General features: G+C 44.6%; 1 protein-coding gene across 15 annotated transcripts in view; it reads left to right on the forward strand.

The window, feature by feature from the left end:
- The window catches only part of GNB1L (G protein subunit beta 1 like), a 77,028-nt gene that overhangs the window by 36,075 nt on the left and 21,938 nt on the right, over positions 1-19,015 (forward strand). For all 15 annotated transcript variants that reach the window (XM_042441973.1, XM_042441968.1, XM_042441981.1 and 12 more), the window contains 3 exons: positions 3,457-3,591; positions 4,125-4,253; positions 15,874-16,036. In XM_042441973.1, the coding sequence (XP_042297907.1) occupies positions 3,457-3,591; positions 4,125-4,253; positions 15,874-16,036 (427 nt within the window). The remainder of the gene's footprint in view (positions 1-3,456; positions 3,592-4,124; positions 4,254-15,873; positions 16,037-19,015) is intronic.

The following is a 19,015-nucleotide window of genomic DNA, read 5'->3' on the forward strand; positions in this document are numbered from 1 at the left end:
TTAATACAACGATTAATAAAAAAGGTAGGCTACAGGATTGGTCTCAGATATTAAGAGCAACAACATAGGTAAAATGAAGAGCTTGGAAACGGGTTTTGTTTTTTTTTGGTGGGGGGAGCTGTGGTTCCTAGTCTCTTCATCCAGCACAACCATTTGCCATGCTGGCTGGGGATTCTGGAAGCTATAGTACAGAAAAGCAGTTTTCCCAAGCTGTCAGACGGAGAGAAAAGTCCATGGGGGCCATCTTGGTTCACTGTCATAAAAACCTGAAATGTATAAAATGCTTTTGTTATGGCACCAAAGACTAATTTTTACTCTTTCTTTGTTACTGCAGTATAATGCAAGCTATTTATTTTAAGCTTGGACATATATTTTATTTCGTTAATTTTAATGATGATCTCACAGTTGAGCAAAAGGCTGGAAGTTTTGTTTGCAGTGGTTCTTTGGACTAAACAATAAACCATGATGTACGTAACTTTTCCAAGTTCTGGTAGAGGGATTGTGTTTGACTGGTCAGTTAGTGCTTCAGTGTATGCAGAGATTTTGCTACTCAAGGCAATGTACAATTGTACAATGCACAATTCTCTGTATAATTCCATTCTATACAAAACCATCTTATTTCACTGCTGAATAGCATCCATACATAGTTGGCTAGCATTAGAGGCTGGCTTTGAGGGGAATGGCTGCAGGCTTGGCAAGAACAACTTTGGCAGCTGCTGCACAAACCTCTCTCTTTGCTCTACCTAACAGTAGAGCCGGCTTTTTGTGTGTACCCTTTTTATGAAGTTGGAATGGTTCATTTGGGGGCAGACATTGGCTTCCAAACGATGGGAAGATTAGGGACCTGGAACAATGAACAAAAAAAGTGTTTCACAACCCACCTTGGGTTTATTGCATTAGTAAGCACCATCTGGCAAAACAACATGTATTCACCTTTATGCACAAATGGATTTGGAGCAGGATTGCAAGCAGCGCTTGCTGCCACCCCTTGCGCTTGAACGTCTAAGAAGCTTCAGTGACGGTGCCCTTGTAAAGACATGCATTTGGAGCATCAGTTTCATGCCAGCTTAATAATAACCCTCCCCAGGTTCACACACACAGACTTAACTTCTGTCAGCAAAACTCTTGCGTGTTGGTAATTAGGAAAAAGAAAAATCTATTAAATCCTACCTTGTCTTTCCAGATAGCCTCTGGGGTGACTCTGCTTCATGTATTGTCTCCCTCCCTCCCTAGACTGGCATATTTCTTCAGAATTGCTCCTTTGCTTAAGTGACAACTCCCCGTGGCATGTTTTCACAGTAGTAGTCGTCTTTTAAATCAGAGGACGGAAACACAAGGTGCACGTGCCACTCTTCGGCAGAGGTTCGCAAGCTTATCGACACAGTCATGGAAATGACAGGACCTTTAAAAACAAAAATCCAAACATGATATTTTGGTAACAGCAGCAAATCTAAGGAGGGTATACGCTACAGACACCAAGGGGTTGAATTAACCAAGGGTGCAGGCTCATAAAGAGTGTAATCCATCAGGATTGATGAGTGACATCATAAAAACTGACAGCCAGAGTGGTTTACATCAAAGAATGCTGGATTTGTCATCTTAACTTATTGCGTGTGAACATTAGAGTAGCTTGTAAAAACTCTTTCACAATGAGCTTCAAGTTGGAATTTGGAGATACTATCCATTCTAATAAAACCCAAGATAGAAATTGATCCCTCCCTGCAGATATAACTCACTGTGGCTGTGAAACTGTGAAATTTAAAAGAAGAAGAAGAAGGGAAAAAAGAGCAAACTTTAAACAGGGATTTGGGATGAAAATTACCTTAATTTCCCATGAGATACTCATGTCATGATCCCAAGCATACTTATTTCAGATACGTTCGGGGGCAATCAATGGGATTTACATCTTTGCAGACATGTTACAGTTGGACTGGATTGGTTTACTTGATTGCACCCGGCTGAGAGAAAGAGATCCACAAGCCTTCATGTCTGAAAACATCTGTACTTCTCCGAACATGAACAGCAAATGCTTTGGACAGATTTGCAACGATCGACTCCCGTCATGGCAATATGAGTTCCCCTTTTTAGGAAAGCTGTGTTATGAGAGCAGGGAATAAAGTCCATGGTGCTGCAGGAGACATCTGCTTCGTTGTATGGGAAACAGTATCTGTGAAAATCCTTGAGAATGCTCAATAAATATAATCTTATACACTTCTGGGGCTGGGGGGAGGCATTCCAGATGAAATTGTGGCATGTGTGGACATCTGAAAAAAGAAAACCTTTAAAGACTAAACTGGAATATTTTTCCGTAAAGCAATCTATGATTAATTAACCATGCAAAAATCTAGTTGATCTGTGTTTTAAATATGTGGCAGTCTGTGTGCTAGCGTTTGCCTTCCAATGGTGGCATTCTATTAGAGTTGCCAGAGTAAAAACTGGAAGGGGTTCCTTTGCCATTAATGGTTGTATAGAAGAGGGGATTTCAACAAGTGCTGCTTTTCATGGAACCAGGTAACAAGCAACACCTGCTGAAATTCCCTCTTCGAACCAAACATTAAAAAGATGTCTCCACTTTTCACTGTCCATCATCCATCGCTTCATATCCTGCCTTTCTCCCAGACTGGGACTCAAGGCAACTTACAAAAAGGCATAAAATACAATTAAAACATACAAAATTAAGATTAAGACAGTACAGGTTGAGTCTCCCTTATCCGGAATTCCGAAATATTCCCAGAACCAAAGCTTTTTTCCACGGGTGGCTTAGATAGTGGTACCTTTGCTTTCTGAGGGTTCAGCATACACAAACTTTGTTTTCAAGCACAAACCTATTAAAAATATTGTCTAAAATTACCTTCATGTTCTGTGTATAAGGTGTATATGAAACAAATGAATTTTATTGGGCCCACTGTATGGTGAGGTGGGCAGATCCTTTTTAATGATGGCACCAAAGTTGTATAATTTTCTCCCTCTGTCCTTTTTATATTTCCTGAGGAGGTGCAACAAATGTCTGAGATCTCAGCTATTTTCAGAAATTCAGGCGTGGATATGAGATCCATTAAGCCTTGTTTTTGGCTATGCTTTGTGTTGCTGTTTTAAAATATTCTGATCTTTTATTATTTGCAGGTATTGAACTGGTTTGAGGATCCATATTGATAAAAAAGAAGCTAGATATCTTTCAAATTATTTTTTTTAATTGTGGAGTTTATAATTTTGCAGTATACTATATTTTAAAATATTATAAAAAAATAATTTATTAATAATTGAGCATATCTGTTCATTCCGTTTTGTTCAGTTTTGTGTCCTGTCAAGAACTCAACACATTTTGAAGTAAAGATGGTTATAGTCTACTTCCATATCAGCGAAGGGGGAATTCTAACATAAGCTGCTGGTTATTTCACCCTTCAGGACTGAGAGGTGTGTTCTGTACTTTGCTCTGATTTTAGTTTTCTCTTACAGGGGTTTCTGGTATATTACTGCCATTATGACGCTCCCTTCTCCAGATCCAGAATACGTTCTGCGAGGAGCAAATGATGCAGTTAACACCCTGTGCTTTTCTTGTTCAGATCCAGAACATCCCCTTCTTTTCTCTGGGTGAGTACCGGAAGGACAGACCCACAAACTGCCCACACAAGTATTTGATCTGATGCATGAAATAACCTACTCAGAATCTCAGTTTTCATTTAAACTAGTCTCTGATTATTCAGAATGAATCATAAGAAGTGAGGATAATAATGATAATATGCTGTTTTTCCACAATTGGCCATTGACACCCATGCAATTGCCCGTCCCCACACTATATCACAAGGCAGTGCCTTATGATGAAGTGTGTTTAGATCATCTTCATTTCCAGGACATTTTTGGAGTGTTAGCTCTTTGGAGTTTCCCTGTCATTTGGACAATGTACCATTCCTTTTTTTCTTTTTGAAAAGGAAATGAAGCTATTCAATGAGCAAACTTCTGGCTGATTCTCTTGTCAATAAAGAGTTTCTGCATTGTATGAAGTCTGTGGGCAACTTCAGGGTCTGATACCTTTAGATGTACTGCTGAAATTGCCATGCTTTCAAATAGTTGCTGACGGAATTATTGTTCATTTCCTTCCTATCTCTCACTCCTGTTTTACATAGCTCTTCTAATGGACTGATCCATCTCTGGAATCTGAAGACACACAGAGTGGACAGAACACTAGAGGGACACAGTAAAAAATCAGTTCACTGGGTGAAAACTTTACCCAACAGAAGAAATGCACTTCTTAGGTGAGTGACACAATTTTTTAAAAAGGGAATATTTTGTGTGATTAACAAGGTTTCGGTCAGGATTTCAACTTTAGATTCTGGAAATCCAGGCAGATCAGAGAAACTTCTGGCCTTTGGGGTATTTTGGTTTAAGTTCTGTAAGTTCTACCCAGTGCAGCCAGTAGTAAAGCGTTGTGGGAGGTCTGCTCCAAAACATCTGAATAGGTCAATTTCTCTAGTCTCTGATATAAATCTAACATTCATTTTGAAAACGAGACTCTTAAAGGCATAAAGCAGGGGATGCAGAACATGTGGTCTTCTAGATATTGCTAGACTCAATCCCATGGTTCTTTACCATTGGCTCTGCTGGCTTGGGCTGGTCAGAGTTGCAGTCCAATGACATCCAAAGAGGCACATATTCCCTATGACTAGAATAAAGGATCAAATAGAAAAACCATGCAAATCTCAGGATTGTAGCACTTACCTGTTATATCTGTCATTGTCCTGATGCCATCTGGGCACAGCCTTACTAGCTTGGTAGGGCCTGCCCGAGCTTTGACTCTACTGGCATGGTCTTCAAGAGCCCAGGGTCACTTCCATACAATTATACGGTGACAGATTAAGACTTTGTGGTGATGTGAGTACAGTGTTGTATGTGTCTGTATATGTGCATGGTGTGCTGTCTGTGTATATACAGATATAGCACAACCATAGGTGCGCACACACATACTGGTAGCTGGGCATGACATTCCATGGATCAAACCAGCTGTGTTCCAGTTCACAAAACCTTTAGCCATGATAAATCCATTTGTCTTTTAGATACCAAAAGACTCTTTGTTGTTTTGACAGACAGAAGGCTCCGCCTTCCACTGGAGTCATTTGCCAAAGTCTTGGTCTGATTTGGAGATGTTTTGACATGTTTATCACGAAAAGACATCTTCTGCAGCAGCCCTGATTAGCATTTAGATTTGTTATCGTCTGCATAACCACAATTCACACCCTAGAAGACGAGAATTAAATTTGAGTTGTTAACATAATTACAGGGTTTCCATCTCATACATACTGTTCCATAATGTAAGTCTCTGCAAAGGAATAATTTCAGGGTGACAGTTATCTTTGCATAGTATTCCCTTAACTTTCTAGACCCATAAGTCAAGAGTGCACAAACTTGTTGGCCTCAAGGGCTGCATCCAGCGTTGGGTGTGGAGTCAGGGGCTGTGTGTACATGTTCACACACACACAAGCACATACTTTTTTTGGAATAAACCCCAAATTAGTTGCACAGACCATTTTATTTCCCCAGTTAATAAGCTGTTTACCTCAAGCTTCAGGGCAAGCATGGATAAAGGGCAACTCCCATGCAAAAAAAAAAAAAAAAAATGTTGGAAAAAAAATCCATCATCCAGGCATGGTGGCCTTTACATAAAATGGGTCCCTGCCCTCCATCAAAATCAGGAGTTGACATCTGGGTACCTCCAGTTTCCATTATTGATTTATTTTTGTTCCATTTATGTTTCATTGATACAGTGTGATGAGAAAAACCAACAATGGAAGCCATCAGTAATACAGGTAGCATGACTAAAGAGAGCGGTCATCTGCATTCATAGATATTTAAGTCCATCTCAACAGCCATGTTGCATTGCACAGTTTGATGCTTCTGCTACTGTGCTGCATGTAGTTTGTTGCTTACCATATCAGTAGTTCATGTCTCTTTTGTAATGTTAATTGTGTTACAGATGATTATCAGTGTTTGTTCATTTTTCTCATTACACTCTGTCAATAGAGCATGGATGCAACAACTGCTGTTGTCATTGCTCCTTGGAACATAATTAATGCAGATACTGTATGGAAGGGAGTGTATTTTCTTTGCTTCCCGCTTTCATCTAAAACTATGTTTAGCAATATGCAAAGGGATTTTTGTAGCACCTTTGAGACCTGGGCCCTGTCTCCACTCGCCAAAAGTGAAATGCCCTTGGAGTATTTTGGGAAAGAGAGCTGAAAATCTGCAGCAAAAAGTGAGTTATTGAAATGCAGGTTAGGGGGAGGAAACCCCAAATCGGGTGTCATGAAGACAGTCTGCACCTAATTCGGGGTTTTGGCCCTATGTCATGTAAGCAGATGCAGCAAGTCCAGGGGGAGTTTAGGATCATTTGTAGACAAGCCCTAACTGTGAGAAAGAAGTAGGAGCATAAGGTTTTGTAAACTTGGGCCTGTTACAGACTGCCAAAATAAAGCTGCTTCGGGTCTCTTTGGAGGTATGTGTTCTTAAATGCATGGGCATGCACCCCTAGAATCCACGGAAAGCTGCACCAAAGCTGCACTCCAGTGCTTAGGAATAGAGTGTGGCCTTTGGCAAAACCTCCAGACTCTTAGGACCCATGGATCATTTAAATAGCATACCTCCAAAGAGACCCGACAGCAGCTTTATTTTAGCAGTCTGTAACAGGCCTTAGTTTACTTCCTCAGATGACATCCATCAGATGTTTAGCAATGCCACTCTTTAGACTAGAGCAAGAAAGGACCATGCTGACTTTCTGCAAATGGTTCCTTTCTTTTTTCTTTCTCATTATCCCACCTTTCTTCAAATAAGATGGAAGGAATCATACATGGCTCTTTCCGCAGCTTTATCCTCACCACAACCCTGTGAGATAGATCAGGCTGGCAAGGGAGTGACTCTGCGCAGGGTTATCCCGTGAGTTATACTTCAGTGGGAACTTGAACCAAGATCTCCCATCTAGTCCATCCCTACAGTCCGCCACACCACTGGCTCTTTTATACAGGGAATAAATGTTGATTCTGGACTGTGTTGCTATCGCATGCGTTCTCCCATATACCTGCATTCTGCCTCTTTTCCATAGTCATCTGCAGTGAAAGAACAAAACCCCAACACACTATTGCATTTCAACACTACCTTTGTAAGTGCATTTTCTCTCAAAAGCGCGCAGCTTTTATGTGTTTTGACCCCTTTTTGAGTCAAGAAAAGCATCCAGAAAGTGTGAAAAACCAGCAGATAGTAAGGTCCAGTCTGCACCATTAGTCCATGATGTTGTGGACAAATCAATCTGTCTTGGAATCTGCCAGAAGAAACTCTTCAGGCATCTGGTTTTCTTAAGAGAGTTTCATTTCCAAGCATTTCCTCTAGTTTTTCTTCCGCTCCTCGGAAGGAAGAGCTGAAATGCCCAAGGTGCCTGATCCGCCAATGAAACAATTTGAGGAATTTTGTTGTTCTGTGAATCAGAAGGAAACTATTTCCAGACAGATACAATCTGTGGTTCTCCATGATTGTGGCAGGCATTTCCCTCTCTGGTTTCTTTGCAAAGTCATATCTGTGTATGATGATTTCCTGTGGGTTTATGCATTCAGAACATCAGAAGAGCCATGCTGGATTGCATCTGAGGCATATGTAGTTTAGCATCTGTTCCCACAGCGATCAACCAGACACCCACGGAAAACACCAACAGCAGAACATGAGAGCAATAGCACCCTCTGTACATGTTCCCCAGAAAATTTCCTTTCAAGGAAAAATATGCCATCAGGAATAGTAGCCATTCATACTTTCCCACAAATTCAGAGAAGATGCCAGCCACAGATGCTGGCGAAACGTCAGGAATAAACTCTTCCAGAAATAGGCCACATAGCCTGAAAAAAACCCATAAAAAACTATGGAACCGTGAAAGCCTTTGACTTGGGGGTCACTTTTCCACAGGTGGATAGAGCCAAAGGCAAAAGGCTGGAACCTGAAATGCCATTGTGTTACTTTTGTTAACAACGCTGTTCAACGTTTTGCAGTGGTGAAAACCCAGTATAAAGGCTGAAGTAGTGATAAGGACAGGTTACCTACCTGTAACTGTGTTTCTTCGAGTGGTCATCTGCGAATTCACACAAATGGGTTTATTCTACGCCTGCGCAGCAATCTCCGGAAACTTCTAGACTCTCTAGGCAGAATGCAATGTACAGTCGGCCCTTCTTATACACGGATTTTTTATACACGGATTCAAGCATACACGGTTTTAAAATGTTCCAAAAAAGTATAAATTTACCTTGATTTTCCATTTTTTATAAGGGACACCATTTTGCTATGTCATTATATTTAATGGGACTTGAGCATACACGGATTTTATTATACACGGGGGATCTTGGAACCAAACCCCAGCATATAACAAGGGTCCACTGTATCTTTCTGCAACTTTTTGGCGGTAACTCCGCCCATCCCTATATAAGCCCCCTAGCGGCCCGCTGCTCTCCAGTTCCGAATGAGCCACAAACAGCGCGGCAACAAGCATTGGTAATAGCAGGACACTGATGGGAAGGATGGGCGGGTTTGTGTGAATTCGCAGATGACCACTCGAAGAAACACAGTTACAGGTAGGTAACCTGTCCTTCTTCTTCATTGTCTCTGCGAATCACAGAAATGGGTTTAGACTAGCAAGCTAAAGTCAGCGGAGGAGGGAGTGTCAGCTGTTAAATATCAGTTCAATATGATAATCAATCAATAAACAATTTGAAATCAAGAACTGTTGTGTTTATTATACCGAAATAAACTTTAATGAATGGCAGAAAGTAACACTGCCCTCCCAAAGGCCGCCTCATGTCTGGCCCTGGCGTCCAGCCTGTAATGTCTAATGAAAGTCAATGGTTGGGACCAAACAGCAGCCTTGCACACATCCTCCAGGGGGACCCCAGTCAAAAAGGCGGAGGATGCTGCTACCGCCCTAGTTGCGTGAGCTCAAACCCGGCATGGTATGGGTTTGCCAGCCAGTTCATAACAGAGGTGGATAGTGTTGACCACCCATTTTGAAAAACGTTGAGCTGATACCGGCAACCCCTTTTTAGTCTCAGAATAACAGACAAAAAGTTTTTCAGAACGCCGTGTTGATGATGTTCTGTCCACATAAAATGCCAGCACCCTATGGACGTCGAAGGCATGGATCTGGCGTTCAGAGTCCGTGGTCGGGTTCAGGGCTAAAGTCGGTAAAACAATGTCTTGGTTCATGTGGAACACAGACACCACCTTAGGCAAAAACGTAATGTCTGTACGGAGGACTACCTTGTCTTTATGGAAACGCAGAAAGGGCTGGTCAACCCTAAGGGCACAAAGCTCACCGCCCCGGCGAGCCGAAGTGATGGCCACCAAGAAGGCTGTTTTCCAGGTGAGGAGCCTCAAGTCTGTGGTAGCCATGGGTTCAAAGGGCTTAGAGAGTAAACAGGACAAAACGGTGTCCAAGTTCCATGCCGGTGATGGAACAGAGGCCGGTGGGTGAAGATTGTTGAATCCCTTGAGGAATCACCGTATGAAAGGGTCTCTAAACAAGGAAGGCTTGTCCCGAAAGAAATAGCGGGACGAAATAGCCGACAGGTAGCATTTTATGGAACTAAGAGAGAGACCTGTCTCAGCCAGAGTCATAAGAAATTCCAAGACTAGTGGGACGGACACATGGGATGGTGGGATATCTCGGGTCCGTAGAAAAGCGAGGAACTTGTCCCACTTGTAACTGTAGGATCTCTGAGTGGAGGGCTTTTGTGCTGCCTGTAATACCTCTTGGACATTGGGTGGGAGCGCCTTCAGAATTGGATCCTCCATGCCACCAATGGGAGAGAGTGGATCTTGGGGTGGTGAACTTGTCCATTGTGTAGTGAGAGGAGGTCGGGTCGGTGTTCCAACCGGAGGTGATCGTGGGCCAACCTCAGCAGGGGGGCAAACTAAGGCCGTCTGGGCCACCACGGCATCACCAAGATCGCATCCGAGCGATCAGTTATCATTTTTGAGAAGACCCTGGTGATGAGTGGGAATGGGGGAAAGGCGTAAAGAAGGCCGGCGTCCCATCGAAACTGAAAGGCATCGCCTTTCGAACCCAATTGTCGAGTCCATGAGCAAAACATTGGCGTGTGGGCATTGGTGCGGGAAGCAAAAAGGTCCAAGTGCGGAGTTCCCCATCGTGCAAAGAGGCTTTTCACTACGTCCGGGTGCAGCCTCCATTCGTGGCAAGTGGAGGGTGACCTGCTGAGATGATCTGCTAGATGGTTCTGGTCTCCGGGAAGGTGGATGCACTGGAGCATTATCCTGTGGTTTATACACCAATCCCAAACTCGAAGGGTCACGGAGAGGAGGGTGTCCGATTTGGTGCCCCCTTGTTTGTTTAAATAGTACATGACGGTGGTATTGTCCGTGAGGAGCAACATGACCTTGTGAGAAAGCACAGTTTGGAAAGCCCTGAGGGCTTTTTCGACGGCTAGCATCTCCAAGACGTTGATGTGAAGGTCGGATTCTGCGGGCGTCCACTTGTCTTTTATTGTAAGATCTAAGGTGTGGGCGCCCCATCCCTGAAGAGAGGCATCTGTAGTCAGGGACAGATCCGGTTGAGGCGGGAGGAATGGCATCCCTCGGCATACGTTGTCGGATTGGAGCCACCAACGTAACGATCTCTGTACCGGTCTCGGGATGGTGAGCATCTTGGAGGGGGAGTCTTGGACGGAATTGAACACAGAGAGGAACCAGGATTGAAGAGGCCTGAGGCGCAGTCTTGCCCATGGAGGTGGTGGAAGCCAGATGTCCCATCGCGATTTGGACCAAACGAGCGCGCACGCGCCTTTGGCGGATGCAAGGATGCAGTGCAGTGCATAGGGCCTGGAACCTTTTTCTGGGGAGGTAAGCCTTTAGCGCTACCGAGTCCAGAGTGGTACCGATGAAGTCTATGCGTTTGGTCGGGGTCAGGTTTGACTTTTCGAAGTTGACCTGAAGGCCCAGAGTGTGGAGGAGGGATAGAGAAAAACGGACGTCTTGAAGAAGAATATCCTTGGACGGTGCCGTGAAGAGCCAGTTGTCTAGGTATGGGAAGACTGTTATCCCCCTCTGGCGCAGGTAGGCTACGACGGGCGCCATGCATTTGGTGAAGACTCTTGGAGCTGTGGAAAGGCCAAAGGGAAGGACTCTGTACTGATAAACCTGCGTCCCGATGGCGAATGTGAGGAACCTGCGATGGTCCTCTCGTATGGAAATGTGGAAATAAGCGTCTTTCAAATCCAGTGTCACAAACCAGGAATTCTCCTGTAGGAGTGGCAAAACAGAGGCAAGGGTTATCATCCGGAAACGCTTGCACATAATACAGTAAAACAATTCAAGGCTCGAAGGTCCATTATTGGTCTGAGGCCCGAGTCCCTTTTGGGAATGGTAAAGTATCTGGAGAAAAAGCATCGTCGGACCCGAGAAGGGTGAACGGGTTCGATGGCGCCGTTGGTTAACAGAGAGCGCACTTCATCGAGAAGGTGTCCGAGGGGTTGGGAAGATTGGCGCCTATCAGAAGGAACAGCAGGTGATTGGGGTGCCCTGTTCTGGGGGCCCTTGTCCTGATTATAGTAAGGCCGTTCCTGTTGGTGGTAGCGGTATTGGGAAGAGGGATACCAAGGCCGCTGGGAAGAATACCTCTGCTGTGGGGTCTTAGAGGAGGTAGCTGACATACCGTGCTTTCTGGCCGCGGTCTTCATACAGTAACGAAAGCTAAGCTTCTCGTCGGTATCCTTGTTGAAGAGGCCCGAGTTGTCAAAGGGCATATCTTCAATGGCTGCCTTGGCTTGAGGGGTGAGCTCTGATGACCACAGCCATGCATAGCGGTGGAGTGCTATGGACCCACAGAGTACCTTGGATGCGCAATCAGTCGAATGCCTGGCGGAGATGATTTGTTGTCCTGCCATAAGGTGTATCTCATTGTGCAAGGCAATCATCATCCGTCTCCTGTCGTCCAGGAGCTCGTTGATGGTGGGGTCCATCTTTTCTGTCAGGAACTGAATGTATGCGCCCATACAAGCAGCATAATTGGAGATCTTCTTGTCCAAGGCTGCTGAAGCATAAAACTTCTTTGCTAGTCCATACAACTTCTTGCTGTCCTTGTCGACGGGCGATGAAGAAGGTCTCAGAGCAAAGGAAGTCTGCGCACCCTCCACAATGGCCGAATTTGGTTTCGGGTGGTTGGAGAGCCAAGAAGGGGCTGACGGGGTGACCCTGTACAGATTCTCAATCTTCCGTGAGGTAGATGAGATCGTGGCCGGAGTATCCCAAGACCGCTTGGCTATCTTCTCCAACGATGGGAGGTAGGCAAGGGCTGGAGGAGCTGGCGCCGAACCGTGGATCTTTCTCTCCACCGAGTCCAGGGCGTCGTCATCGGGATGGGCCACTTCCAATTTGAGGACGTCCGCCATCCTAATAATACAATCCCCGAAGGCCCTCACGTCATCCGTGGGGGATGGTGCCGCCGGCCCGACCGGAGTGAAGGAAGAGTCTGCATCCGACCGCGGAGACATCGAGCGGGATGGGGAAGGCGAGCGGGTCTGAGACCGGGATCGGGACCGAGAACGGCTCAAGACCCGAGGCGTCGGAGACCTGTTTCTGCCGATGCCATAGTCCATATCGACTGGCTGGACTGGAATGGCGCGGGTCCTCGTGGGTCCAGGGATGTTGCGCCGAAGATGCGAGGGCGCCACTGGAAGAAGGTACTGACTGGACCGGTGGTCGTAAACGAGATCCAGGTACGAGTCGAACAGGTCCTTGTCAGGAGGTCCCTTGTCAAGGAGGTCATAGGCTGTGGCTGCGTCTGCCTCTGCCCCTAAGGCACCTCTGTCCTTACCAACGGTTCAGGCACGATGTTTGTCCCGGGGAGGAGAGCGGGACCAGGATCTTGGCCTCTGCCTAGGGGAGAGCGGTGCATCCGAGTCCAGAATTTCTCCCTCGGACTCTGAGGAGTGATCCAGATCCACTATCTGTAGTTCCTGGTCGGCTGGCATGGAGAGGTGGCTCGACACTATCATCCTCGGTTCAAGTGGTACCGGGATGGAGGTTGGTACAGGCGGGACGGGAGTCACTGTAGACACCTCCTGAGGAGGCTGAGCGGTCGGTGACCTCAACACTGGTGGAGGTACCGAGACCATGCTCGGGGGTCCCTTGCGACGGGTCTTAGTGGGTGGCGAAGCTGAGCGGGCCCGTTTCATGTCCTGTTTCGTGTCCCGGCCGGGACGGGAAGCTTTGGAGGCCTTGTGCTTGTCTCCTTGCTTCTTTTTAGGAATGGAGGCTCCGTCCTCTCCCTCTCCAGAGGCCACCAAAGCGGATAGCTGGCTAAGAACTTTGTCGTATTGCGCAGCCTTGAGGGTCCGGTCCCTATTTTTAAGGGCCTGCGTGGACATGGCTTTCAGTGGGGACAAGCCCCTGGGATGTATGTCTCCCCCAGACAGAGAACACACTTGTCGTGACCATCGGCCATGGGGATTTTCACCCCGCAGTTGGCACATCTCTTGAAAGAAGCCATTTGGAAAAGAAGCTGTCCGTTACCGATTCCAAAGTCAAGCCATTGAGACAATTGAGAGAGGAATGGTCAAGCCGATGTCCGAAATCCGTAGAATGGTCAAGAAAGCCGTTTTATCAAGCCAGAGATTCAAACAGAGCGAGTCTAACAAGAGCAAAGTTCCTTGAGCTGCTTAGCGCGGCGGAATGAAGGAACTGGAGAGCAGCGGGCCGCTAGGGGGCTTATATAGGGATGGGTGGAGTTACCGCCAAAAAGTTGCAGAAAGATACATTGCATTCTGCCTAGAGATTCTAGAAGTTTCCGGAGATTGCTGCGCAGGCGTAGAATAAACCCATTTGTGTGATTCGCAGAGACCACGAAGAAGAAAGGAATGGTTCTCTAACTCATCTCTTTCGATGGAGGAACTGAGAGTTCTTTGTCATTTGTCAGCTAACCTGCTTCTGTTCTGAGGTCCACCTTCTTGGGTTCCCAACTCATGATCACTGGTATAGTCCAAACAGGCAGATTTAGCATCAATACTCCACTTATGCACTCCTGGAATCTCGGGAATTTTACATGGGAACATGAGTGGGTAGCTTAATAATCTTTTGCACCATTTTATTATTTATTATTATACATATGTACACTCCCCTTAGGGAGAAATGTAGACTTTTCATCATCTGGCACATAGCTTATCACTATCGCTACATCTCATGTGAAGTATTGCACACCTCACATCTTATTGCTTCACAAAGGTTTTACACATAAGGAATCATATACATCTTACACATTACTAGGACATTCTAACCCGTATTCCTTCTGTGAAGAAAATACACAGTTATTGCAGTAGTACATTGCGGCATCTATTATACATATAACAGGTGTTGATCTTTTCTAGATAAGAATTACACCATCACTATAGCTCATTTTATTGATAATTAGAGAGGAGGTTCTCTTTTTACCTGCATTTTATGGGTATTTCCCAACCAGAAAGACCATTATCATCATAGGAGCTGTCAGAGACAGCTATAGAGGCACTGTAACAGTTTGGTTTTCACGTCTCAGGGGCTGGTTTTTATATTATTTCCAGCCTCTATCTGTCCAATCAGAGACAGATCTAACTTCCATTAATGTCAACAGTTGTCTTCCTCCCTAATGGAAAGTGAGATTTATATGATGCCATTTGAGGGACCGACCTGCAAGTGTCACTATCTAGTTGATTTGCTGCCAACATATGCTTGCATCAGACTGTGTCGGCCATCAGATATAGGTAACCCTATTGTAACAGTGCCATGTGCCTTTTTGGTTGTTTTGCTGTACACTGGTTGGCTGTTTAATATTTCTCCATTGGACTATTTTCTCCTTATCAATTTGCTTTATGTTAGGTAGCTTCATGCCTGGAACTTGCTGTAAACTTGTACTCTTAATATTATCTTATCTGCTATACAAACGTTCTACTTTTTACTCTAGACTTCCTTAGTTCTTTAATATTCAGGCTTTAGGGGCTTAAATTTTGGGGAAATATGTATCAAATTAGTGTTTGGGTTATAACAGTACTAGCAAACAATGGTGTCATGGGAGAAAAGATCATTGCCATCAGGAGGACCAGATTCTGCCCATGGAGGGATGGATTCAGTACCAGGGCATGAGGTTCCCCACCCCATTACACAGAAATTCCCAGGTTCATCCATTGTCATCTCAAGGGCTGCATCCGCACTGCAGAAATAATCTCGTTTGACACCACTTGAACTGCCATGACTCAATGCATTGGGAACTGTAGTTCTGAGAGATATTTCATCTTCTTTGTCAAAGAGGTCTGGTGCAAACTACACATCCCAGGTTTCCATGGGATGGAACCATGGCAGTTCAAGTGGTGTCAAACGGGTTATTTCTGCAGGTCAGATGCAGCCAAGATTTTAAAATCTAGTAAGTGATGGGGGAAAAAGTTTTATTTAGTATGCCTCTGCCAGTCAGAGTGGGAAAGAATGAGTTGGTTCACAATGGTTTCATGACTTCATGTGTTCCCCATGCCTCCAAAATGAGAATTAATGCAACCTGTATGAAACGCATGAAAGTGCAAAGGGTTATGCCTGTCATCCCTTGAACATCTAATAAATAAATTTAAAATTAAAAAAATCCAGATCCATGTTGACATGCAGATAGAAATCTAGATCAGCTTCCCTTTTCTCAATGACCAAGAAGTGGGCTATTCAGTTTGGAGAAGCAGATGGCTAGGTATATGGAGGTGGGGTTTACATAGGTGTTTGGTTGATATGGATCTCCATGGAGGATCTGCAATGGAAATGAGTTATGGCAAGAAGGGAAGGGAACTGATGTTGATACATGATGAATAATATTCTACATTTTAAAAGCCAGGGCCGTGACCAAAAAATCTGCCTGTGGGAATTAGCTGAAGGAAGAGACACTGTTGTGGACTCTATTTCTACGGAGAATGTTGGATTCTGCAAATGTTCACTCCTGGAGGTGGCAGAGAAACGGTGGCTACTGGCCACACCATGGAAAGGCCTAGAAGAGGTAGGTGATCCCTTCTGATTTGTTCCTGTGCAGAGGCACCATTAGACATGCTCTGGTTTCACCTGTTTTCATTGACTTTCCTTACGCAGTTGTGCCATATTGTGTTGTGCTAGCTGTAGAGGTCTGGAAGTTGCAGTCCCAGCACATCTGGAGGCCACAGCTTGGGAAGGAGTGGTTTGAATGGTCTAAAACAGCTCTTTCAGAAACTGGTGGGTTCCAGATGTTTTAGACTGCAGCTCCCAGTATTCTTGACCTTTGGCCACGCAGGTTGGGAAAGGCTGGCCTCAGATATGAAGTGAATATTAAACTATATCAAGTAACATCTTGAAAGAGGATAGAGTTACTTGTGTCAGCCGATTAGATTTGCAGAGAATGTGATGGTGCAGAACTTGGAAATGTTTCTTTTTTTAACAGCAGCAACCAGAATCCTCACCCATCCATGGTCGTTGGGGACCTTGGAGTCAAAGTCTAAACAAGGAACATTTCCAAGCTGCAGTATAATGCTAATGGAATTGTCCAACTCAGATTCGAAATGATATTTCAGTATGTATAGCTGAGACATGGGGGTGCCATCACAACTGATAGTCCTCATGAGAAATCTGTACTTAGGACAAGAAGCTACTGCTGGAATAGAATATGGAGAAACAGAATTGTTCCCAATTGTAAAGGGGTCAGACAAGGCTGCATCCTTTCACCCTATCTGTTCAACTTGTATGCAGAAAATATCATACAAGTAGCAGACAGAAGGAGGAGGAATGAAGATAAGAGGAAGGAATATCAATAAGTTAAGATATGCAACGACACCATACTACTTGCAGAAAACACTGCAGACCTGAAACAACTATTTTAAAAGATTAAAGAAGAAAGTACAGAGGCAGGCTTGCTGCTGAACATAAAGAGGAAAAAATGACCACAGAAGATCTACACAAATTCAGACTAGACAATGAGGAAATTAAAATAGTAAAAGAGTTCCCTTACCTTGAGTCTAACATGATCAGAATGCAGTCAGGAGACCAGAAGAAGACTGGGAATGGGGAGGGCAGCTATGATTCTAACTAGAAAAGATCCTAAAATGTAAAGATACACAACTGAGCACGAAAGTCAGAATCGTACAAGCCATTCTTTTCCCTATTACCATGTAGGTATGCAAGAGCTGGACAGTGAGGAAGGGATATAGGAGCAAAGTCAATTCATTTGAAATGTGGTGCTGGAGAAGAGTGCTAGGGATACCATCGACAGCCAAAAAGACAAACAAATGGGTTTCAACCCTTAAGTCTCCCAAAGAGCCAAGACGATAAAGTTGAGGTTGTCATACTTTGGCCACAACATGAGAAGGCATGACTCATTGGAAAATACAATAATGCTAGGAGAGGTGGCAGGATGTTGAAAGAGAGGAAGACCACACACATGTCAGATGGATGGACTCTGTTAAGGAGGTCATGGGCATGAATTTACAGGACCTAAGCGGAGAAGTGGAGGCCAGGGAGTCTTGGAAATGTCTCATCCACAGGATTGCCATGAGTTGGGATCGACGCAAGGGCAGTTAACAACAACAACAACAACAAAATAGCTGGTAACTCTGTTACATATCCTGCAGCAGTTTTACTGGGATGAGACTCCTAAACTATTGTAGGTGCTTTGGTGCATGTTTCTAGTTGGGTGCCTATATGACTTTGTCAACTTAGCTTCTCCTAATTTGTTCTATAATCCGGTGATAGCACCTCATCTTGAGAGAAGACAGGCCAAAGCCCAGGGGCAGTGCTTTGACACACTAGGTTCAATCCCTAGCCACTCCAGACTGGGCTTGGAAAAACTGCCTGAAACCCTGCAGAGCAGCTGCCAGTCAGATCATGCTGGGCAAAATTTTCCTCATCCTTCCTCACTCCGTATTCCTCATGTGTCAGGTTTTGAATTCAGATTGTACACCTGAGGGTAGGGCATGGCTCATGCCCTTATCTTTGTGAGCAAGTCACTGTGAGAACATTTTTGGCAAAGGGGTGGGGTAGAAATACTTGACACAGATGGCAACAATAACAGACGAACCAGTGTCTCAAAGTAAATCAATAAGCTCTTGTTTTGTACTTAGGAGCACAAGGCTTGGAAATGATTTATTGAAAATTAAACGCTTTTGCTGAAACACATGAGTCTCAAAGATGCTGCTAGAACGTTTCCTTCTTAGTTAATTAACAGATTAAATTTTACTTTTCACAGAAACAAGGTCGACAAATTATTTTTAAAATTTAACATCGGAACTTGTATGTAGAGTTCTTGCATTTCAAAACTCATATCAGACAATTTGTGCCCTTGTCCAATATTATCTACTAGGAGCGGGGCAGGGTGACATCTTTCACATGTTGGACTCCCAGTGCCATCATCTAGTGTGACCCAGGTTTGGGACAAATACTTGTTGCAATACAACAACTTCTGGAGGGCCATCTCTTGTCATCTCTGATTGGCAATACTTCTCCGGTAGTGAAAAGTCTTTTCCAGTGAAAAGTCTTTTCCATTACTTCAAACCTGTTCATTTTACTTAGAGAAACTGAAAATGCAAAGCAGTTGCTCTGCCACAGAAGTGGGAAGCTACCAGAGGCAAAGGGGTTGTATTAGTTCTCCATGAGACCTGGAAAGGGGCACACCCAGAGTAAACCCTCTTCTAAAAATCCCCCCACATGCCCTTTAGGAGGTGTGGGGGACATTTTAGCCTTTCTTTTTGGAGCCCTGAACCATTTTAGGCTCAGGAGAGGCCTTTTTTAAACAAGTCAATTATTGTGAAGTCAAAGGCTTTCACAGCCAGCATCCATAGTTTTTTGTGGGTTGCCAGCCACAGATACAGGTGAAACGTCAGGAATAAATCAATTGTTGTTCCATTCCTCTTTTTACAGAAAGGCTTTTCCTGGGCCTAATATGACCCCAGAGTTGCCACCCCCCTAAAATTTGTCAAACTGCCCCCAAATCCTCTAGAGAGGGTGCTTGGAGTCG

The sequence above is a fragment of the Sceloporus undulatus genome, chromosome 10 (genome assembly GCF_019175285.1).
Source record: "Sceloporus undulatus isolate JIND9_A2432 ecotype Alabama chromosome 10, SceUnd_v1.1, whole genome shotgun sequence".
NCBI classification, from domain to species: Eukaryota; Metazoa; Chordata; class Lepidosauria; order Squamata; family Phrynosomatidae; genus Sceloporus; species Sceloporus undulatus.